The sequence below is a fragment of the Nipponia nippon genome, unplaced genomic scaffold (genome assembly GCF_047370975.1).
Source record: "Nipponia nippon isolate SJK-2023a ecotype South Korea unplaced genomic scaffold, ASM4737097v1 scaffold_13, whole genome shotgun sequence".
Classification (NCBI taxonomy): Eukaryota; Metazoa; Chordata; class Aves; order Pelecaniformes; family Threskiornithidae; genus Nipponia; species Nipponia nippon.
Window position 1 is genome coordinate 15,056,719 of NW_028262324.1, and position 24,346 is coordinate 15,081,064.

The following is a 24,346-nucleotide window of genomic DNA, read 5'->3' on the forward strand; positions in this document are numbered from 1 at the left end:
CTGATCCTAATCAAAGCAGTTAAGTCTATTCTTGGGCATTCATGTCAGCAAGGAGCAGGACTCTCTTAACCTAATGCGTATTTCCTTTGTACCATCTATTCAAGATATTGCCTACATCAAATGAAGACAACTTTCCCTCCTGCTGAACTGCCTTCTGACCCTGATCTGGAGGGAGTAAAAGAAAATTTCGGAGTGTAAAGATATATATATATATCTTTTTCATGGTGTCCAAGAAGCAGTAGCACCATGCCAGCTTAAATGAACTGCTGGGGCATTCTTCAATATCAAGTCTCATGTAGCAGGGATGTCAGTTTTTTTCATTTTTAAAGAGCATGACCATTTAAGTGTTTACCCTGTACACACACACATTCTTTCACCAAAAAATACTGACTTCTTCTTAAAAAGCACAGGAAAAATCCTGGTATACCTATGCGGAGAAGGATGTGGTGAGGTCAATGAAAATGGAAATACTCAAGCGGGAACCAGATGATGAAGCACTGTGAAGTTCAGTGAAGGCAGGATTTCTAAACACTTAAGGTAGCTACAGTTGCAAGAGTCAGGATGCTTTCATCAAAAGATGCTGGAATGTTTCTAGAAGGAAAATATGTTTTAAATATCTTCCCTCCCCATTTTCCTTATGATGAAGGGAGGAAACGCTATAAAAAGAACACACAGACGACTTTGGTCACCTCTAAAAGGTCTAATGAGGATTAAATCCTACAGCGAAAGAAGTCAGAAAGAGATCACACCTGGTACATCCAGAATGCGTGGGTGTGCGTTTAATGGCTGCGTATAAGAGTATCACACACAGAGGGAATGAGTAATCCGTTCTTTAACCCAAAGCGCACGACAGAGACCACAAAGGGAGCAGCATTTCCAAGAACTCATTTGCTCAGTAAGCCTTTCCCCAACAAATGTATAAAGTTCCTTCTCAAAACTAGACTCCTTAAGACAGACTAAGAGCGCTACACCCTGTCCTACTACAGCCTTCCCTACTGCCGTGCAACGACCTACGGGAGGAAGAAGGGAACGGAGCAGCCACCAAACGAGCAGCACAACGACAAAGGGAAACAAAACTTGTCAAGCTGGCCGTGCTTACGCTGCCCAATTAGCAACCAGGTCCGTGAACAACTGGGTCACCTTCAGTTCATGCCAGCGATGCGTTCAGATCCCAGATACTGCGCTGCCTTTGCTTGTGCCCTCAGCTATGTTTCTCTAGAAGTACTCATTCATTATGTGCTCCGCATAATGCAGAAAGGAGAATAACCCACGGATAATTGGATCGCAATCCATTAGCTGCCAGCCAGAGGGGAACTTCTTTCCATGGATTTCTTCTACTCATGCCCACACGTTTCAAAGTTTATTGTTTTAAATGTCACGCTGTAGAACAAATGACTTAGAAGGTTAAAGACCTATTGAAATTTTCTGAGTGTATGGTTCACAGCTGTTCCCTTCTTTGGGCTGCTGGCAAAAAGAACTGCTTGAATCCCAGCGGTAACCAGCAGATCACATCTGGATAATCATGTTCCAGTTGAACAGACAGCAGCCAAAATACATTTGCAGTTATACACCATGAATTTTTATAGCTTACTTATCTGTACACGTGTAGCCATTCCTGCCATCCTATTCTCTGCTCAGGATAAAACGAAGAGACTTCATTACCAAAGATAAATAGTCAACTGCTAAAACCAGACATTGGGCCAGATCCTCAGCTGCACCCAGCTGGGATTGGGAAGGGAGGAGGGAAATGGCGACCAATGAGGAGCCAGTAACAGCTCATCAATCCTGGAACTGGTTCCATGCCAATCCCAGCATCGCTCGGAGAAGGCTATGGGCTGCTCTAAGTTACGCCAGCTGGCTACAGCCCCGAGGGGGCCATCTGCCAACAGGGCTTGTTGAAGCACAGCATGTGCCGGCTAGAAGACTTCCCCACTCTTCAAGGATTGTTAGAGAGAGGGTGGCACGGAGTCATGGAGGTCAGAAAGTCCCAAACTCCCAACTTCAAAGCAAACTCCATCTGGAAACTGCAGCTGTTCTGCGAGGGAACCGAGCTGGAGCCTGGAATCGGTGTTTGTATCTGCAGTCACAGACTTGGTCCTATTCATCACACCAAAGGGCAAATGTGGAAAATATCACAATCCCACATTTTCGCCTCAGAATAACTCCATGATCAAGACTATTCTTGCTATAATTCTGAACGTTCACTCTGACACAACGGTCCTCCCAGGAGAAAGATTAACATACCAAGAAGCTGGAGTAGTCAGGGGCTTGGTTAAGAAGCATTCTTTGATCTTTCACAATTAAAAAAAGTTTAATTATTCAAATGCTATTTATAACAGATACAATGGGATGCTGGCTAGCAAATGCATTTACATACATTAGATCTTCAAGATAGCCAGAAAGTCAGGATTGTTACTTGCCACACACCATGCAAAAGCACATGATCTGCCAACAGAGAACACTTACCAGGCTCTTAGGTCTTTGTATCTACAGGGATCTCTGCTCACCAGTGTGGGTTTTGCTTATAATTATGCAGACAGTATTAGAAGAGAACAAACCAGATAAACCTCCTTAAAAAATACAGGTCTATGAAGACACTCATCTCATTTTGGAATATTACTACTTTTATATCTCACACCTATACCATTTAGTTAATGTTTAAAAACGCAGTTTCCCATTCAAGGCTGTGGCTATCACGTTAAACTAAATAAACCAGCTTTCCAAATGGTTAAGCAGGCAAAACACGGACCATTTACAAGCAGCGTCCATGCAAACTAGCTAGAGCAGAGGAAAGGGAATTAGGGTGACTGCATACACTGCACTGGGAAATCTGGTCCCCTTTCTAGGTTGAGTTTTACAGACAACTCAATGCCACCTACATTACGGCAAGATACTACCTGGAATTTCACTGAAGCTGCAAGGACAAGCCATGGACCAGAGTTACGCTTTGCCCCCTACAGCACAGAAAGAACGACGTGTGCTATTGCCAAAGAGCATTTAGAAATCCACCATTCTGGAATGGAAAAAAAGTTGGTGACCACAGTAAATTTCCTTCCCTCTATGGGAAACACACTCGGGCTATCCGGTGTGACAGTAAATGCTGTCTCGTTTTGGAAAGAGAACAGAGATTAAGCTTTACCAAGCTCAGAAATATCTCAGTTTAGTCAACCAAACAAACTTTTCCCCCAATAAAATCTATGTTTAAACATAGACACAAACTATGTGTTTAAAGGGACACAAACTATCTTGCTAAAATCAAATAGCGTAAGGGTATTTTAAATATTTTAAAATTTCAAGATGCAGACAAATCCATAAGGGCGGAAAAAAAGTTTGGTGACAATTTGGAGAGTCAGACTCTGCAAGCTGCTGTAGAGCAGATAACCACTACCCGGACAGTTTGCACCGAGCCGTACGGTACTGACCAGTTCCACACTGTAGAGTAACCACTCCATCCCTGGCCTAGAGAGACAGCAAGTCCAGATTCTGACCTGCCCCATCTCAGGGTGACTCCCAAGTAGCCCAGCTGCAATCAGTTTTCCCAACAACGTAGCTTTGGCAGCTGTAGCAAGCGTAGACATTTTCCTGGGTGCCACTAATGCTAGAACCTCTGTGCTTTCCATCCACCAAAGCAGATCTGGATGGCAGCAACTGAAATGCCAGCGTCCTGCCCACATCGTGTTCCTTAGGCTGCCAGCGGAGAAAACGCATTAGCAACATTCGTGAGATGGTCACAGGAGAAATGCTAGTATAGATGTGGCTGAGACCAGATTTGGTTTGTTACAGGCACAGGGAAGGCTTCTCAAACCAGTGTTGAACAAGTTTTACACTCAGCAGCAGTTGAAGAAGGATGAGCATAAAGATAAACTTTTGACAAGCCTTTCCTACTATTTACAAAAAAAGTCTTCCAAACCAAGGGATCAGCTAAGAGTAGCACAAAGGGAAGCGTTTTGTCACTGCATCTTAAAGCCACCTTTAAGCTTAGGACTAACTGCTTCAGAATCCCAGGGAAGTGCTCTTCTGGATCCATCAGAAAGAGCGGTCTGGGAGCCTCCAAGCGCCTCGTGCCCCTTTCCTCCACTTTTTCTGTTCAATGGACTCAGTCAGCAGCTCCCTCGCCAACAGGTACCTTATTTCTCAAGGAATCTGTGAGCTCCCACAATTTTTGCTTTCCAAATAAGCGTTAAGCTTGGCTTATATAGTTCAGATAGAAACTGGAAAACCAGTACTTAAAGTCTGGGAAAGAAATAGGGTTGTATTTATTAGAAAAGTGTTTTTTTCAGTAGAGACAAAAGCCTGAACTGCTGTATTTCCTCTCTCTCCCCGACACCCATATACAAAGCCTTCTCAAATGTAAACTGTGTAACTTTCTATAAGCTCAGTTTAACATTTGTGACCTTTGATTCTCCAAAACTGTCTTCCAGTGATCGCCCTGGCATTATTCTTATTAAGTTTTTCAGTTCCCTTGATTATCCCGCTAACAATTAACTGATGCTAAAAGAAGCAGCTTCTGTTTCAGTGCTTTAAAAGCATGAAAGAGTTTGTGGTGCAAACAATTCTGCAGAGAAAAAAAAGGGGAGGGGGAGGATAAGAAGCATGCCTTTGGCCTTGGCTTTTTCTTTCTTCTTTCTAAAGACCAAGCAGGTAAGAAGGCAGTAAAATAAAACAGTTACTCACAGTATGTTTGTCTGGGGTGGGATATCGGGGATGGTTTCCAACATCAGATGCATGCATCTTACTGTAGTCCTGAAGCACAGGCAGCGACTAGGACAGGAGCAGGAGAAGCTAGGCAAGAGGAGAAAGCACAAAAAGCCTCGAAGAGCTGAAGATTCGATCAGCATGCTGTTTGCTGGAGTGTATTTGCCTCGATTCTGAACTGCAGGGAGCTGACAAAAAAAAAAAAAAAAAAAAAAAAGTTTCCCAGCCCTGAGGTCCAGGAGGAGGGGACTCATCAGCATGTGTTTGCAATTAAATTAAGGCAGTTTGACAGTCCAACCGCCCACCCTCTCTGCCATTATGTACATCACTGAAGATCAGACTGTTCCCGCCCCTCTTTAATTGTGGTGCTGAAATATAAACTCTTAATTTTGATTTATTTCTGCCTTGTTTCTTATTTTGAACAGCAAGTTAACTCCTCACCTTCCCCTCAGGCATTTATCTGCAAGCATGCAGAATGCACCTCTGCGGACGGCGGCCAAGAAACGACCCCGTGCTTCCAGGGCTGAGCTAGGACGCAGACGGCCCAGGGTCAAGATTTTTCTGTCAGAATTCTGCCTTAGCGCACTCTCTGCAAACTAAGGACAGCATCTTTTCTGTAACAGCCTGACAAATGGATCAGGTAGCACGACTTCTAGGATAGAGGCTCCCTCTCATTACACGTAGGTAAAACATCCAGCAAAAATTTGTCTCCAGCTATCGACGGGAGCGTGGAACGCTACAGGTAAGTGATTTTAAAAGGGAGATCACTCAGAGAGACAAATAACCTGCAAATAAAGACAAAAAACCCCTGATTGTATGCATTCTGCAAAGCTTCTTATGCAGAGTAAAAGCTGATTCATTTCTAGCTTTTAGCTAGTATAGTTTCTTTCTACAAGGATGACATTTGGAAAAAATGTCAGGATTTTGGAGAAATTAAAGGCAACTGAGGGGTGAAGAGGGAAGGAAACAACGAAATCAACTGAGTGTGAACTGTAGAAAATGCAGACCTCAGTTTGTTTCTCCTGTTGGATGATAAAATTGAGATGCAAAAGGGAGGACTTGTTTCCAGTTGAATTAATCACCTTTTACTGTTACAAAGAGGCTTAGAGCGAAAACAACTTGTCTTTAGGTTTTAAGTTATTGCCACACAGGATCCTAAACGTGTGGGTTTAGCACGCATTAGTGTGAGGCATTCACGCTCTTTAGGATATAAAGGTACTTGAGGAATTCCAAACATGGCACCATTCCCCGTGACCTGGAAGATCAAACGAAAGTTTCCCATCAACCCGCCCGTCTGGTTTATACTGTAAAGGACAATACAATGAATGTGACAAAAGAGCACTTAACAAGAGGGACATTTAAACCGCCCCCCTTTTCTTGGCCCTTCAGACTCTTTGGCACTTGAGCATTTGGGGAGAGTGTTGGCTCTTGGGGTTTCACTTACAAATTTCATGTCATAGATGGCAAAAGCTCTATTTTTTTCCAGTTATGAAAGGGCATTACACTGCAGGTTTGCTGCATCTAGTCCTCGGGCAACCTGGTGTTTGGTTGCCCCGATATCACTCTGCCATCTAAGCAAGGTGGCTGGACTCCTCCCCGCTCCCCCGGCCGACCCAGCTCATGGTTTTGAGCAGAGTGTCCTCTAGCGGCCACCCAACCCCTTCTCCCAAAAACAGGTTGTAAAAGGCTAAATCATCTAACAATTGGCAGCTGAGAGCAGATTGCTCCAGGGGAATGACAGCTTTTAACTCCGATGTGAGAAGTTAAGTGCATCAGAAGCGGATCCTTCACGTGCATCAGAAAAGACAACGCAGGTTACGTCGAAGTCTTCAAGTCGTAGGTTCTTGCAGCCTGGTTGCTCCCCGTATCGCCTCTTTCCAAACCACACTGACATCTGTTAGGACAGGGTAACACAGCTACTTACGAGCTGCTCTGTAAAGAAGTGTTTCTAGGAAAATAAATAAAAATGCTCTCTTCAAACCATGCTTCAGTATTTAGGAAAGTCATCAACATCTTCCCTGGCACAGCCAGCCACTTCACAAATACAAGGCTTTTGCCTTCTGCCTCCGATTACGTCTTGGTGCATAAACTCTGAGCTCTAAACCAACCATCTGTAAAAAACAAATCCCTTCCAGGTTTATTTATATTGCTAGCAGGAGGGCTGGGGTAGGCATCAGTCACGTTTCTGTACGTTCGGTCTTTGGAATCTTATTTCAGCGCCCGGCTGTGCAGCGGGTGGCAGCTTCCCGAAGGATTGATGGGTATTTGCCTACTACTGTGTAGGAACGGGACCTTTAGCCAAGTCAGCAGATTTAAGTGGCCATACCACAGGGAATAATTTGAGTGCAAAAAGGCAAGTTCTGCAACCTATACATTCACTTAGAAGCAGATCTTCACTTGAACTTGAAACATAGCTCTTCTACCTTGCGTATCTCCCCTTCCTGGCAAATGGGATGTTTGTGAGATGTTACCAAACACTAGCAACCACAGATCCCTTAATCTTGCATTCATTTATCTTTTTTTCCATCAACATGACAAATTGTTTAAAAAGCAGTGCGCAGCTCTGAACGAGAACCAAAAGTTAACTCCTAAGCAACAGGAATGAAAGTTAACGCTTGTGTCCCACGCTTAAGCACTTCCAGCCCCTGCTAGACAGACTTTTTTACACCAGCAGAATGCAAGGAAGTTTGGGCTGTTTTTCAGGTGTGGGTTTTTTTTTTTGCCTCCCACCCTTTTTCATTTTATTTTTAACTATCACTTCTGCCCCAGTAGAAAGATTTCATTGGAGCAGGTCCCCTGAAAAGCTCCTCACTACTTCCCAGGAAACTGTGATGTTGTACGTTTTACGATGAAGTGAACATAAACATTATCTGACAAATTTAATTTACTCGATACCATTTATATGACACATCCATAGCTTTCCAAAGCAGAGAAGGATTTTTTTCAGCAAGCATCACGTGAAGGAAAACATGAACACTGAACTGATCTCATGTTATAGTTGGTAAAAAGGACATCTATCATACACATGGATGACAGGAAGAAACACGGACTACAGGTAATTATCCTGTGGCTAAGACATACATTTAATTAGCAACAGCTGTATTTGCCATTACCATCAGTTCCCTATTACAGCCGAAGCCAAAATATTATTCTCAATACTAGTGAAATGGAAGCCGTGAACACCAGCTCTTAAACATCTGCATCAATTAAGCACTGAAACAGAGCACAGGAGACGAGGGGAGCTGCAGTTCAGAATGCATTAACCAAGCTCCCGACACGTTTGCTTTAGGCAATACCTTGAAGTACAGAAATGGACTGAACAACCTCTTGATACCTGTTGTCTACAGGCCTAGCAGCCAGGTACCTGAATTCACTCTTTAACAGCTCGGATATATTAAATCTAGACCAGTGCTGTGTGTGCTAATTCCAAAATACACCTTGCACAACTCCACTACATAAAGGTTCAGAAATCATCAGCTGGGTAGGTTTCTTTTGAGAGATTATATTCTGAGGAGTTCATCTAAAACTATGTACCTGCACCATATTATTAAGTGCTTCTTCTAGTGTTCTAGTGTCTTAACCTTCCATTATGGAAATAAGTACTTATCTGCAAAGTATTCAAATCACAACATGATGCAAAGCCATGTTAAGAAGGCTAAAAAGTCTTTACTGAATTTATTGATACAGAAACACTTATTAATAAAGTTTAAATTGCATAACACTTTTGCATGCCTCAGGCCAATTTAACTCTAGTTTCTACACATAGATTTTTCAACTTACACACTAATGATTAAAGCAGCTTGAAGTTCATTTCTTTTTGCAAATTTACTGCAGTATCGAAACCTAAAAGGAATCACATACGATTAAAGTGAAGACTACTTAGAACACAAAAGGAAACAGTCAAAGCAGGTAAAATCCCTAGACACCTTACAGACTATACAAAAACAGTTATGCTACAATTATTCTATTAGAAATGCATCCAAAACTACAGTGCAAGTGCTTGTGCACAGGGAAAACGTATTTACAGTTCCCCTTCATTTACAGGCTATAAGCAATACTATCTCACAATTATATTACACATAAAATTTCTACTATGGGGTTGTTCGGGTCTGTGGGTTTTTGGACGAGGGGACAATTTGACAGCCTCGAACATAAATTTCCTGTATATATATTTATTTATTCAACCTTATCCAGGAAAAATAGCAGTATTTTATGCATCTTATAGAAAGCTACAAAAATCTAGCAAATGTAATAAAAAAGGCAAATCTGGTGAAAAATCTGACAAAATATCTTTTACAGCTGGGGGTAGGATGGGGGTAAAATCAAACAGGCATAAATGAAAGATAATTCTCCCTCAACCAGTCTGCTTTAACAGAATCTCAGCACGGTTTACTAATATGAACCTGCAGTTTAATGGCATTTTTCAAGCAACTTCTTTTAAAGAAGTTTTGTAATTAACGAACTGAAGGATGACCTGGTTGCCAAAGTAAGAGGCACCCTGTACTGTGCAGGGGTATGGAAATTGTGCCGCAGTACAAAAAGGCACATACCTGGTATGACGGCTATTAAGCAGAAATGCCTACCAAGTACAGAGGTGACAGCCTTTGGGGAAGCACAGAGAAGTATTACACGTAGATTCTATTAAGCCTCCATTTACCACAATATTCAGGATTTTCATTTGTAGAAAGAAATTCATTGCGGTTGCCAGAATTACAAGATGGGCACTCGTATGTTTACAGGAAACCATCAGCTCAGTGGCCACAGAACTGCCCCATTTAAAATAAAGAAATAAAAATCTGAGGGAGCAAGATAGCTTGGGATACCATTTAGACAAGAAGCGGAAACTTCTTGGAAGAAACTTCTGGAAAGGAGACCAGAGGCAAAACACAGCCTACGACTGTGTTATGTGCCAGTGGCACGTGACACCGTATTATCTGATAATATTCTCCAAGATGTACAAAAAGCCTATTAAGCAAGGAAGAATTCTCCGTCTTGGGCTTAGACGTACAAGAGTTATCCGTTTATTTTCAAAGCCACACAGAACTTTGAGATGCTATTTATCATCATTACGCAAGTTGTGCAACTCAGTACCACTAATCATAGAATCACAGAATGGTTTGGGTCGGAAGGGACCTTAAAGATCATCTGGTTCCAGCCCCCTGCCATGGCAGGGACACCTTCCACCAGGCCAGGTTGCTCAAAGCCCCATCCAGCCTGGCCTTGAGCACTTCCAGGGATGGGGCATCCGCAGCTTCTCTGGGCAACCTGTGCCAGTGCCTCACCGCCCTCAGAGTGAAGAACTTCTTCCTTATATCTAATCGAAATCCACCCTCTTTCAGTTTAAAGCCATTCCCCCTTGTCCTATCACTACATGCCCTTGGAAAAAGTCCCTCTCCAGCTTTCTTGTGGGCCCCCTTCAGGTACTGGAAGGCTGCTCTAAGGTCACCCCGGAGCCTTCTCTTCTCCAAAAATCCAGCGTATTTTTGGCAAGACAGTCTTCATTCATTCCTCCTCAAAAATGAGGACACAGCGTAAAAAAAAAATAATAAAGTGATACCAACTTAAGTGCTTCTGAAGGGGCAATGCCTTAACAGCTTCATTACCTACTGAGAGGGGGTTTTTCACCCCCTCAGCTTTAGGAGTATTTCACATCAGTACAAGCTCAAGGGTTTCTTTACAGCCTTTACCAGTTTAGGTAGCTTTTTCAAACAGGCTGAACCAGGTAAACTTCCCCTTCTACACATATCTTCTTCCATCACCATTACAGGAAGACTTGGGAATAAAAATTAAGAGTTCACATCCACAGAACTGCAGAGTGTAAAGTCCTTCTGTAGGAGCCTCTTAAAACATCTACTTAATTGTTGCAGGAACAAAGTAACCTACCAAGTCGATCAACTTCATTCCACCACACGTGGACCACGTGTACACAAGTTGTATTCCAGCCGCCTTGCTACAGCAGGGGCACACACACAGGAACACCTAAGAACTGCGTCAGTTTGGCTTTCTAGACTGTTTTCAGGGTCTACATACCCTCCACAAAACTACATTTGGCTGAACTACCAGGATACAAGCCACTCCGCTCAGGCTCGCGCTCCACACTTCACTCTGTTCAGCCCAGCAGACGTTATCTCACGCAACAGCAAAATCCGCAGATTCCGCTTTCACAGTCAGTTTTCATAAATTCACTGCTACGCATCTCCTCTCTACCCTCTTCCCCCTTCAGAATTACTCTGTAAATATTTCCAGAGACAACAGTCACAACCCCGACTACCCCAGCATCCTGTCAAAGCTAATCAGCTTTGCAGCTCTTCACTTGCCTCCACCGCTTTAAAAATAAAAAAAACCCAAAAACCACTTTGCATCTCTATTAGACTAATTCACTAGAACAGGTGTTTCCCATTAAGAAAACCACTATTCTGTAAAACATTTTTACCTTTTACTGAAAAATTATATATAGTTTATATGCAAAACTGAGACCAACCAAAGGGGAGCTGATGCTTTCCTTCTCATTCAAAACCTGGATGCCACAAGGCCAGATGCCAAAAATTCTTTCCTTTCATGTCTTGTTGTGCTTTTTCAGATTACTGGAAGAAACAAGATTTGCCAGGTCAGTTTTTACTAATAATCTTTATCTCCATTAAACACACACCACGGTAAACACATGGCAGGTTTAGTGGGAGAGAGTACAGACAGCAAAGGTCTTTGGGGAGCTGCTTAAGAATATTTAAAAACTGCAATTCGGTAGAGCAGCCATGAGATTTTTAGAGTATCTCTGTGCAGTTAGTTTCAGGGAACTAAATCCTCCTTTCCATAAGCAGCTGAGCATTTCACCAACTTGCTTCCTAAGGAATCCCTGCTGTAGGATAAAACTATAGCACACAACTGAGAAGAAAAAACTTAAAAAAGCTATAATGTTTAAGTATACAGCAGCCACATTCCCCAGCTAGCCTACTGCCTTAGGTGGTCATATTAGCAGGCAAGCAAGTGGTATACATTTGTCAAGCCCTAAGTAATACTTCATTTTCTGCCTAATTCCCACATTCTAGAAGAAGGAAATTACTTTTCCCTGTAATAAAGCAGGTAATATTTCAAGGGATCAGGCAAAGGCAGACTCAAGACCTTTTCTCTCAAAAAGTTTACAGGGGGATCTGGCTTTAGTTCAGAGGGTTTAGTTTCTTCCTCTTCTCGTCTCTCATCCTCGATATCCTCACTGTTGTTGTTATCGTCTGACGCATTGGAGATACGGCTAGCGAAGACCTCTTTGTCCAAGAAAACAATAGTTTCCATGCGACGGCGACGCACGCGTCTTCGTTTAAATCTTGGGGGGTTCTTCAGCCCGTTTCCATTTTTGCTCATTGTTTCTTGATGTATAATTTTTTTAATGGTTCCTCGGATGGCTATGCGAGCCAGATCCTGGAGGCTGCGAACAGCCACTGGGGCTAAAACGAAATGAAAACCATGAACAAATATGAAGAAACTCCCCTCGAGAGTACTCATAGGAAAAGTTGTATTTGCTCAAATTAAATCAGGCCACTTGAATTCCCTGCTGTGATTACAAAAACAGTTCTATTCAACTCCTGTCAACTCAGATAAACTGTATTGTAACTTTCCAAACAAAATTTACTTACACATTTCTCTCATTAACTGAAGAGAAAGAATGGGATGAAAGAAGAGTTTCATATTTTGATGTCAAGTCCTCACAATTATTTTAAGATACACATGTCTTAAACATTATAGGAATGCAGACTTAGTGACTGAAACTGTGACTGTTTAATAACTTAGAAAAAGATATTTTCCTACTGTAGATAACTAGACGTGAAGTCTACTTAACTCTTCCATAAAATGATTCTTCTATTGTGAAGTTACTTCAGCTTTGCCTAGTTTTTCACTTATAAAATGTGGGTACTATTTATGCTCTTCAAAAACTGCTTCAGACTTAGTGGGTGAAGACTGGCTGGAAACTGTTTGGTAAAAGTAATTATAGAAGCATACAATAAGTTATTGTATTAAAACGCCTCCCACATTAATGGTTTGGAAGACTGTTCTGTCTTCTGCACTTATTTGCTGCCAGCCCGTAAGTGCACAACATAACTCATGCAGCATAAAAAAAAAAGTATTGGTGCACACACACCCATGTATTAAAGTGAATTAAAACTGAAACAAACAAAACACCCCTGTCTTCTACCAACCAGTAAGCATTCCTGTGACCTGCGTACAGGAACCAGGAAAAAAAAAAAAACAACAAAAACCCACACACATGCAATATATATATATATGCAGGTTTCACTACAAAGCCACCATGTAAAGTATGCTGAAACATGCACTTAGTGGACTTTATAGCACTGTACAGACTGCTTACTGAGCTGCTTTTTGTCAACCAAAGACACCTTTCCAGAGTAAGAACAAAGCTTGACTAATCTCTTTACGGAAGTATCTCTGTCTTCATGTGTTCTTAAGAGGCCTCTCTACACTGAAGCCTTAATCTAAAGATTGAGGCCACTGCATATGACCCGCATTTCAAACAGCTAACCAAAAATTACACAACTTCTATCCCTCAAGCGTTCCAGGTTCGGGATAATTCCAAATTGTTGGGTGGTAATAGCCTTTCAGTAGATATGTTTGTTCACAGGTTCTCCTTGTGTATTTTCCGTCCCCATGGCACAGTGCCTGAGAACCATGATAGTACGCAATTCAGGATTGAAACAGATGTCTGCATGTGCAAAAACAATGACCAAACATCCTGCAAAGTTTAGGTACAATTTCACAGGAAATCATTTAGAATCTGTTTTAACCAATTCTGATTCTTGCACCAGGCCTCCGCAGATATCCTCAAAGATAGACTGGGATCCAACACAAAACTTCGACAACTGTTCCAAGAAGGAAGCAGTTGGGAGTAATTTTCCTTGAAAGGACGTTACATCTAAGGAAGCAAGGTGCAGCTTACAGCCAAACAGCAACAGAAACCTCCCCCATACTCAAAAATGTCTGTACTCACGCAAGTGAACAAGCCGTGATTTTCCTGAATCCGCGTGGTTAGGCTGAATCAACGGAGCAAAAGAAACAGCAAGAATCTTCTTGGTCTCCCAAGCAGAAGGACCAGTACGAGTTATCTTAGTCAACTAAACCAAAACAAGGAGATTATTGTCCATTGTACAAATTACGTAAGATTTTAAACAAAAAATGAACAAACAACTTTTCTGCCTAGGCAAGCTGTTAAAGTACTAGAAGCTACAACAGTAAAAGTTAAGTAATAAGGAGAAACACTGGGTTTTTTCTGAGGAAGTTCACAACTCCTCACAGGATTAGCCCTAAGTAACTTCAACTATTGCAACAGAGTATGGGCACTGGCAGTTTGGGTCACCCCGCTCTCCCAGTTCTTCCTCAATTCTGAGCCAGAACTGCTATGTCTGACCACTGAGAAAACACGTCAGGCACTGATAAACATTCACCCTTGAAGACAGCCTGCAGATCACTGGATTTCTGTTACAGCTCAAATCATTGCACAGCATCTCGCTGGGAAGAAACTCTGCACTCTGCTCATCCCAACCACCCTGACAGAGGTCAAAGGTCAGGTACCTACACCTCAGCCATAAAAGTCTGTTAAAACAACGCACCTTTACACCAAAAAGATTATCTGAATTACAATCTTGAGCTCACACACAGGGCAGTTACCAGCTTTTTACTAAAAAGAATCCATCGACACTTGTAAATAGGGACAACTTGCACGCTCTTTCATAAGCCAGTTAGGGTGTAAAATTTTGTATTTTACCGTAAGTATAACATTAGATTATGTAACTTGAACAAAGCCCTGCTGACATTTTTCTGCATCATGAAAGTAAATTTGCAATTAACAACAAAAGATCAGAATATGTGAAAGACCAGTAGAACTATGAATTTTTTAAATATTATGAAGAGCGCAGAGTTCAGTTTCCACTCACAGTGAGAACTGGTGCACTTAATGCTTTCTCCAATCTGCTACAAGAAGGGCAAACTAAAGGAAGAGCTATTGACTAAACAGAGATCAGAAATAATAACTGAAAGAGAAACATGAGTAGAAAGGCACTCAAACCTTCTCTTCTAGAGGCATGACAAGAATTCCCCCAACTTTCAACAGGTTCTTCATGTAGTCTTCATGTTCCTTTTGCACTCCAGCACCACAGTAAACACGGTCATACTGAGTGCAGTCCGGAGAAATCTCTAAACAATTGCCAGTAACAAAAGACGGCTCACAAAATTCAAATCTGAAAATGAAGAAGATGTGTATCATACAAGAATATTACAATTTCTAAAATGAATTATTTTCATGATTCTGAAAAAAATGACACAATGAAAAATACTAGGAAAAAAAAAAAAAAACAGTTTCACAGGATTTTTCCTCTGAAGCCCCTATATTCTAGACATTATCGGAACAGACCACAGCTAGAAGTCTCAAAATCACAGAACAATGAGGTGGGAATTCGTAGATGAAAATCTCCAAAGGATAAGGATGCATAATTTCATACTTGAGTTGCATATAACTCTTCAGAACAAGCTATTTTTAGTCACCTGATGCTGACTCAGTTATAATACGTGAATATAAATATTAGACCTGCAATTCCAAATGTTGAAGTCTTTTAAGGACCGCACCAGGGGTTTTTTTTTTTTGGCATTTTCAAAAGCTTTTAAATGGTTTTCAGATGTTGTGGGGAACTATAACCCGATGCTTCACAAATACACTTTGCTGAAGCCGAAGGAAGTTTTGCCATTAGCTTCAGAAGAACTGTGATTTCACCCCTCACAAAAAGAATTTTTGCCTACAGCATTTCTGATTCAGTTTAGAAGAAAAATGAATGATTCTATGATGCTTCTGGTTTTCTTACATGCTCCCAATCTCCATAAGCTTTAAGCCCCACATTTAAGGGCTGATTTTGATAGAAGTTGTACACCATATACATTCTTCTACCGGTATCTTGAGAGGCAGCTCAATATAGCACCTATTTATTCTTAAACACTTCCTGAAGCTTTCTGCTTTTGCAAAGCGTGCCTGACATTCAGAGCAGCCAGCTAACAGTTCCTGCACACGGTGTTCTAACAGCAGAACCCAGCAGCCATTTCTCTCAGCAATGCCAATTTTCCAGTCACGTTGATTTCTGAATTCAGCTCACTCTTGCTCCATAGCTATATTTGTCTGGAGAGAGGAAAAAAGTCTTCCTTAAAACACCTATTCAAACAATAGCAATGTGACTGAAAAAAAACCCGGTCATCTATGTGCAAGCACCTTCCATGCTGAAAACTTTGGGTCTGCTGCCAACATTAAGAAAATACAGCCCTCTCAGCAGCAGCTTTCTAGTACAGCAGCAACAGCAAAAGGCCGAGTAGTTTAAATTCTAGCATGCAATGACTTTAATTTTCTGCCTCCCACGAGAGGAGGACTATCGAGTATCCAGAGATGCTTTACTTCCTTGCTTGAACAAACTGTGAGATGGATCCAAAAATATGACATCTACACCTTTTATTGCTGAGGTTACTATTGGCAATGGTTATCTTGCTGGAAAGTTATTACTTGTGACAGCAGCAGAATGGAGGTTCTAAGGAAGAACATAAATCAAATCCCAAGCAGTTTTAGTACCAACTTAATCATCCTAAAACTACCTTCATATTTTAAAACACCATTTTTCTTCTTCTCGGATAAAACACATTAGGCCACCAGAGAAATCAGTTCATATTCTTCTGATAACCATGCATGCCCTCAGACCACAAACATAACTGTTACCGTTATTTGCAAGTTTCAAGTTGTTACCTGCAAGCACATTTTAAAATAAGTAACCTTCTTCCACTTCCTCTAAGCTCTGCAACAGCAGCACTGCTACTAAAAACTGCAGAAATTTCTGAAACTCCCCCACAATACACATCAGCTTAGAAGGTCACACACTGCAGCTCAGCAAGCCTAAGGAGCCAGAATCCTCAGATTACCCCGAATCCAGAGCTGCCACACGGGAACAAGGACTGCCACGACTAAAGCCAAACGCACAAAATGAATCCAAACGGGCATTCCGCATTCTTACTTGTCAAAGCTGTCGCTTGTTTTAATGAAGAAGTCCAATTTCTGCTTTGCATACTCGATCACATCGGAATGAAGCTCCACGCCATGGTTGACACCAAAAGGACCTGCAAAATTAGAACACTGGGATAGTGGTAACAGGCAACACAAAAGCCAGCAGGATTGAATACAGTTTTGGTTACTTCCTATAACAGACTGCTCCTTGAGCGTCAGACAGTCAGCACTTGTGTAGGGCCAGCTATCTTACTACTACAGTGGGAACTGCAACCCTATACCTGCAATTTCTGGCAGCAAATGAGGCTGTTTTACACAATTGATTTTGAATCATTTGCTCCTAACTGTGCAGGAAATTCCTCTGTAGGACGGTAACACTGATACAGAAGAAATACTATTGCTGTAAAACTGACCAGCTTGAAAAAAATCCAATGCAGAACAATAGCCTGCATGTTTTAATAAATCCCTCACAAAAATCTTTGTTATTTTTATACCCCTTGATGATATGCTAAAAATATCTTCAAAAGAATCAGGAACAGTCACCACACATTGTACCTCAATTAAGAGCAAAAATAAATTGGAAAATAGAGAAGTTGTTCAGCACTACGCTTTCTATTCAGAACTGATTTGGTAACTTCTCCAAAAATCCAGAATTCAAGAGCCCTGGAGTTACATATTGGCCGCCTAGGCAATCTCAACAAACCTAACAGAAAACCACAAATGCGATTCCATGAAAAGCCACAGAAGGTGGGAGTGAGGCTCCATCCTGACAACAAACATTTCAGAAGTTAAAATTCTTGACACGCCTACAAAAGGAAAATACATACCCTATAGTCATTTGCTATCTATCCTGGCAGCCAGAAGAAGCACAACTGTTGACTGAAATACTTTAGGGCGAATTGCAATTGTCTAATTGCACTTTGATTTGTGCCTACTGTAGATGTGCTCACAAAGTCAGTTCTGATGCACCAACTGCTTTCCAGAGACTATTCCCACCTGTATGTTGCTAAGACTCAAAACTGGATCTCAAGCGTGTTTCAGTTTACAGGACAGTAAAAAAAAAAAACCAAAACCAAGGCACAGAGCAGCAATAGTCACAGGTTTCTGCAGACATGCTCAATCCTAGTTTAAACATGGCACTCCTGCTCCTGAGCTGGTTTGTTGCTTAAGGGGCAACAAACCCAAGTTTGTGCCCAGTCCTGCAGGAAATCCACTACAGCCACCTGTGCAATTGCACATCCTTGCCTGTTCTGAACCACCACAGAAATCTGGGTCCCATCCAGTTCCAGAGAGAAGGCTGCAAGAATCCTCATAAATTAGCCAGTTGGATTCATGCATTCTTTACTTTCCTTGCTACCTTTTAGTTTCATTACTTGAGAAATGCTTCATTCCCCACTTCAAAACTTTTTTTTTTAATCTAACATAAACAGTTAACATGATTGAAAAGGTATTTACCCAAGATAAGTCCAACCATAGAACTCAGATAACCAGTGCCACTGCCAAGATTCAAAAATGACAGCCCTGGTTGCAGATCCAAAGCTTCCATCACCTCAGAGTAAATGCACGGTGCTGAGAGATGAATATTTCCATGCTTCCACGCCAAGTCCTTGTAGGCATTGTCTTTGAACTCTTCCAGGTAGTAATCTGCTCGATCAATGGCTCGGAACGCCTGTTCTACCAGGTCCGTCCGGATGTATTGTGCCTCCTTCAGGTTATCAATTAATTCATCATTATCTTCTCCTGCACTCACCGCACCTCCCATCTTCAATGGTTTTCTGTAAGCACTAAAACTAAAAGAATAATAAAGGAAGGTGAAGTATAGAGCATGTACTTGAACACTAAATTATGAGGCTGTATACAAAGTACTTTGACAGAGATCTTTAGGTACTTTGAGGAAAACAAGCAGCAGAAAAACATTACCACCACCATCCTCCAATCAAACAATGAAAACCAAAATGCAGCAGATCTGGCTCATAGTACTTGACACTAGGGGGAAAAAATCACGATAGACAATTTAAACATGCAATGCCTGTCTTCAAACACTACCAATATTTTACTAGCATGTCAGCTTTTTCACTGAATCCTTTTATATAAAGGATTATTCTAGCTCCTATGCTTATAGGTCATTTTTCATTGCAAATCCAACCAACAGTGCAAGTCTGACTTGCCTGTCAGAATTCTTGCCACACACAGACTTTTTATCTCTAATAGTATCAAGGCGAAATTAAGAGACTAAGACACAGGCAGCAAGAACCAGAAAAATCTGAATGCACATTTTCTTCGAGCATGCATCAGGATGCTGATTTCACAGAGGTTAAAAAAACCTCTGACCTAGAGTACAAGCTCACTGACTTTAGCCAACACACTTTCACACAGCTCATCTTTAGAGCTTGAGCCACCATCGTCAGTAAAGCACTTAACGATACACACAGCAACTGCAGAGAGCATTTCCACTGAAGCCTGCGGAATTTCTTAGGTCCTCTTAAGTCCTAGATGAGCTAACCCCCAATTTGGGAACTCTTCAGTGACACAGATTTATGAATCACCAACACTTCTGACTTCCCTGACACCATCATCTCCAGCAACCTATTCAGGCTTGTTGGTGTGGGGGAGAGAAAAGCAAGCACCTTCCTTGACTGTGCATTACACTAAGCATGGCTATACGCTTCATGTAGTAAAATTTCTATACGTTCTAAAGGAAAAGGTACAGGGGGAGAAGAACATAGAAGAACTTATCACTTAAAATTAACCTAGCTTTTCTTCCCTACCCATGCCTTAAAAAAAAAAAAATCCTTTTCAGAAAACAGAACGTGATTTTTTTTAAATGCACTTATTTACAATGCCTTTCTCTGCTCACAATGATAACCACACAAGCAGCAGCTTTAGAGTTCATTCCTGGGATCAGAAGATTTTCCTACAGCTAAATTGTTGGGGTTTGTTTGTTACATTCAGCAAGAGCAAATTATACACTTTCATTTTCAGAGGAAACAAAGGAAAGCTACAGGAGTCTAAGGAAATTTCACAGTTATTCAAATAACATACCATCCTGATTACCTGTAGAGACACTCCAAATAGGATATACTTAGGCAGGGAACTCGAGCCAGTTTTTAATACATTCATGTCTCAAACACATCAATCCAGTTTCAGACCATTAATAAAACTTTAAAAAATGCCACCCCTCTCCTTTCTATAGTTACTCTTTCATTTTCTCTACAAAAAGCGAATGTGTTTTATTACTTCACAGTGGAAACACACGAAGTTGAAGGCTTAGGCAGGTTCATCAGCCAACTCGATTTTTTTTTTTCTCCTCTTACATACACATCAACTCATTGCATCTGCACATATAGGGTTGTTTATATCTTTGGTCAGTAAGCTTTATATAACATTCTGCATTAAAACACTCTCTTCCCTGAGGGTACTGATTCCCTTGACCTTCTTTTGTATATTTTCTTCTTAGGCTTGCTTCTTTCTTCCACTTAATCTCTTTTTGCTATTAAAAATCGGCATTTTTAGATGAATAAAAAGTTGTGGCTTTAACAGTGTTCCACTTTGGTTCCCCAACAAATTCTTTCCGATGTATGCAAGCCCCACTGGGACAACTGGTCCAACGTGGTTTTAGCTCAGCTACATGATCAACAACTGTTCTTCCATGTTCTACAACGTGGAAGACATTTTTCTAATGGAGATCAAGGAATCTTCGAGTTGTGACAGGTGTCAGTTACTCCTGAAATGATTACTTTTACTGGACACTAGCTTACTTCCAATAAAATGCACGTTTTATATGCAGAACATAGAACCCTGACATTTAAATTCCTCTTTGGATAATTCCACATCTTTTTTTAACCTTGTTTCCCTTCTTCTATTGGAAGTGGGAACCAAGACAATGAGCAGGACTTATTCTTAACGAACTTTTCAAAACAAGATCCTCTCCCTCCACAATTAGCACTGTTGCACTTTTCACCCTTCTAGGTAAAGCACAGATTTCCACAAATCTGAGCAGGGACAAAGTTCACATGCAAAAACGATGATCGTTAGCACATCACAACACTGGTATCAAACCAAGCAGCCTTTTAGTGTTGAAACATCCCTTCAATTGCATGTTGCCATCTTCTCCTTCGAGAAAAACAAAACAGAAAAACAAACAAAGAAACAAGTCTGACATGCAAAGCTGTATTCAGATGCCTGAAACAAAACACTGAAACTAAAGCAATTTCTTCCAAGGCAAACACCAGCAGATGCACAGGGGAAGACTTGAAACAATACACAAGGCACAAAAACGTAATTCTTCACCCCAACACATTTCCAGGGTAATCCCTGCTCTGACATAATATGCTCCAGAAGAAATAACAAAAGTGAGGATGTTTAACGATTAAAAAAAAAGTTACAATTGGCACAGCTTTCAATCTGATCCCCTCTAACCTTCTCAAATAACAAATTAAAGAGCCCCACGCCACATAGCTCAATCGCTACCTGCATAACCAGGCTGCTGCCGAGGAAAGTGAGGGAGACGAGAGAGCGGGAGGGAGGTCTAGGAAAGCCCGATGTCGATTCCCTCCCCTTTAATTTGCACCTGGGTGGCCCCGGTCTCCACCCAGCATCGCTGCCTCCGGCCGGGCCCCGGGCCCCAGAGCCGCCCTGACGGGGGGGCGGTGCTGGGGCGGGGGGGGGCCACGCAAAGGGCCGTGCCCCCACAGCGGGGCAGCCCAGCAGGAGCCCCAGTGCCGGGGGAAGGCCGCGGGGCAGGGCTGAGGGGGGCAGCGGCCTGAGGAGGCAGCGCGGCTCCGGCCGGGGCTGAGGTGAAGGGGCGGGGAAGCGGGGGGAGGTGGTGCTGCAGCGGCCCGGTGAGATCGAGTCGAACCGGGACCGGCCGCACCTGAGCGGACAGGGTCTCCTCGCCCCCCTGGCCGTACCTGAGCGGCGGGTGGGGTCGGCGCGGCCCAGCCCGGTGCGGCCCGCTCCCCTCCCGGCCCGGCGGCGCGGCCGTCCCGCCGCGCTCCGCAGCGGTAAACACTGCCCAGCTGAGCGCCGGCCGCGCCACTGCGCAGGCGCGGCGCGCACCACCGCCGCGGGGCGGGGGAGGCAGGGAGCATACCACTGTGGTCCCGTGGGGGGGGAGACGCTGTCTGGGTTGTACCATGCAGGCCCGGCGCGGGGGGGGAGACTGTACCACTGTGGGGCGGGGGACGGCGCTGGTTCTCTGAGGGGAGACGCGGCAGGGCCCGGCCGGGCCCAGTGCTCCCAGAGTGTGGGAGCTCGCCCTTCCCTGGTGGCTCTGCGGCCTGAACACAGACTGGGCCTATATATGGGACCTACTTATGGGGCCTATGTATGAGGCCTATGTATGGGGCTTGTATATGGGGCATACAGACCAGGCCTTAACACAAACCAGGCCAACGTGCTGGGCCTGCGGGTCAGAGCTAAATACAGACCGGCCCAAAGTACAAACTGGGTTTAAATACAGCCTAGGTCAAGGCTGAGCCCATAGGCAGGGCCTAAGGATGGACCAGAGCTACAGATTGGGGCTAAATGCAGATGGGGCCAACAGACCAGGCTTAAATGTGGCCTGGGCCAGCAGTGCAGGGATGTTGGCCAGGTGTAAGTGCAGGCCAGGTCTAAATACAGACTGGGCCAACAGCCTGCACCCGCAGATCCAGCCTAAATACAGACCAGGACGAAATACAGACCAGGACGAAATACAGACCAGGACTCTCTTCTCCTGTTCTTCCCCAATGCACAGCCGCTGGGAACACCTCGCCATCACAGCAGGGCTGCTTTCCCCCTGCCCCGTACCCCCTACCCTGCCCTAATTTTTACCATGCTGGCTCCCAGCACAGGGCTGCATTTCCACACCTCCTTCAGCTCAGCGCCCAGTTCTCCCAGTCCTCATCCCCAGCAGGACACCTCCGCAGCACACCCCGCTGTGACAGCACATTGCCCAGGCTCCGGGTGGGATCGGGGCTTCCCAGGGTGCGGGAGCGGATGCACGGAGCAGCCCGGCAGCGGGAGCCAGCGAGGAGCTGGGGAGATGCCAATCTCCAGCTGGCACACACGGTCCTCGCGCTGTAGCTAAACCTCCCGCGTGAAGCGTGGCCAACACCAGATGTTCTGATATCGTTAGTCAGGCTTGGGAAAAAATCATGGGAACTTAGAAAAGAAAACCCATTACTCCGGGAGCTAATTGATATTCTGTGTTTTGAGCCTATGAACACCCAATTGGAGTCACGTGCTTGGAGGGGTTTTTTTGCTGCAACCATAAATGCCAGAAAGAAATTCACTGAGAAGAAAAGAAGTGGGATGCATATTCACCTGACTCCAGGGTCTGGGGCCTTAAGAAAACATTCAGTATTGCGAGACTGCCACGATATCTGACTTGCCATTCGTGCAGTGGAGGGATCCCTGTCGCCTGACGTGATCTGGCTGAGCGTTAGGCACCTAATTTAGATTTTACCCACCCACGTAGGTTCCTTCAGTGGTTGTAACCGATGTGTCAGGGCCGACGAGACGTGGGGGAAAGGTGGTTCCTCTCACCCCTCTCAGAATGAGAGAAATTATCCTCTAAACAGATAATTTGTGTGTCTGTCTTCATCTGTAGGTGACCCACACGGTGTTGGCTGAGGCTACGCGATCTGTGTGACCTCTAAGTCTGCGGATCAAACGAAATTGTCTGGACTTGACCTTAGATCCAGGACTTGATACTATGTATGGCTACAAAATGAGAAGGAATAACCAGACCGAGACAAGAGGCTTCTTGATTTCAGTTGTCTGGAGATGAATTGTGAAAAAAGAAATAGCTGTCCTTCCAGACACAACAAGCCCGCAGTGGAAAAAAATAAGAATTACCCTGGTAAATGAGACTCAAATAGGAGAAAGTGAATCAGCATCTGAGATGTATTTATGCTTTAAGGTGATTATCTCAGCTCCCTTCATTAACATGATAACAGCAGACTCTGCAAACAGGCACGGGGTAATACTGTAGATTTCACAGAAGGCAGCTGCCTGGGAGAATGGGATTATTCGCGGAGAGTGAGCGCTGAAACTCCTCCTTGCTGATTCAACCAAAACAGGACGTGGTGATTGCACTCGCCTCGTCTTGGCTAATGCAGAAAGCACTCGAGCATAATGGCAACGCAGTTGAAATTTGCAAACGCAGAACAGACAAACTCCTTACACGTGTGATTCCAGGGCTTCCATTTGGCATCTGCTCCCCTTCCTGCTAGAGCCACTTGAAAAATAGCAGTTTGTTTATTTTTTGCACAAAAATTGTTAAGATAAAAGCTGGGTAAAAAAAAAAAATCCCATTATTGCTAAAGCAGCTGTGCTGTAGACAGAGAGCTCGGAGCAGCAGGGGTGGAGGGGAGCACCGCTGTGCCTCCCTGCAAAATGTTACTAAGGCAGAGAGGAAGATTCGGCGGCAGCAGCTGCTCTTACAGCAAGTCCCCAAGACGACCAGAAAGAGCTTGAGGAGTGTTTTAGGGATTTCCAAATACCCTGCGCCCTCCCAGGTGTATTCATGATTCCTTCCAGGATTGGTGAGACTTGCGGCCCCTCCGTTTCCAGGATTACGGGAATTAGCCAGGAGAATCACGCAGGGAAGACACTTGCCCACTGCGAGTCCCC

General features: G+C 43.3%; 1 protein-coding gene across 4 annotated transcripts in view; it reads right to left on the reverse strand.

The window, feature by feature from the left end:
• PCMTD2 (protein-L-isoaspartate (D-aspartate) O-methyltransferase domain containing 2) overlaps positions 1 to 21,775 on the reverse strand; it is a 63,327-nt gene extending 41,552 nt beyond the window's left edge. Inside the window, exons 1-6 of one of the 4 annotated variants that reach the window (XM_087749886.1) lie at positions 21,640 to 21,775; positions 18,185 to 18,519; positions 16,740 to 16,842; positions 14,765 to 14,936; positions 13,691 to 13,814; positions 8,342 to 12,134 (exon numbers count right to left, since the gene is read on the reverse strand). In XM_087749886.1, coding sequence (XP_087606012.1) covers positions 11,752 to 12,134; positions 13,691 to 13,814; positions 14,765 to 14,936; positions 16,740 to 16,842; positions 18,185 to 18,491 — 1,089 coding nt within the window. In that variant the 5' untranslated portion in view covers positions 18,492 to 18,519; positions 21,640 to 21,775 and the 3' untranslated portion in view covers positions 8,342 to 11,751. Of the gene's footprint in view, positions 1 to 4,674; positions 4,783 to 8,341; positions 12,135 to 13,690; positions 13,815 to 14,764; positions 14,937 to 16,739; positions 16,843 to 18,184; positions 18,520 to 21,199; positions 21,580 to 21,639 lie in introns of those variants that run through there. The other 3 variants (XM_087749887.1, XM_087749888.1, XM_087749889.1) reach the window with 3 other exon arrangements.
• Between the last annotated feature and the right edge of the window lie 2,571 nt (positions 21,776 to 24,346).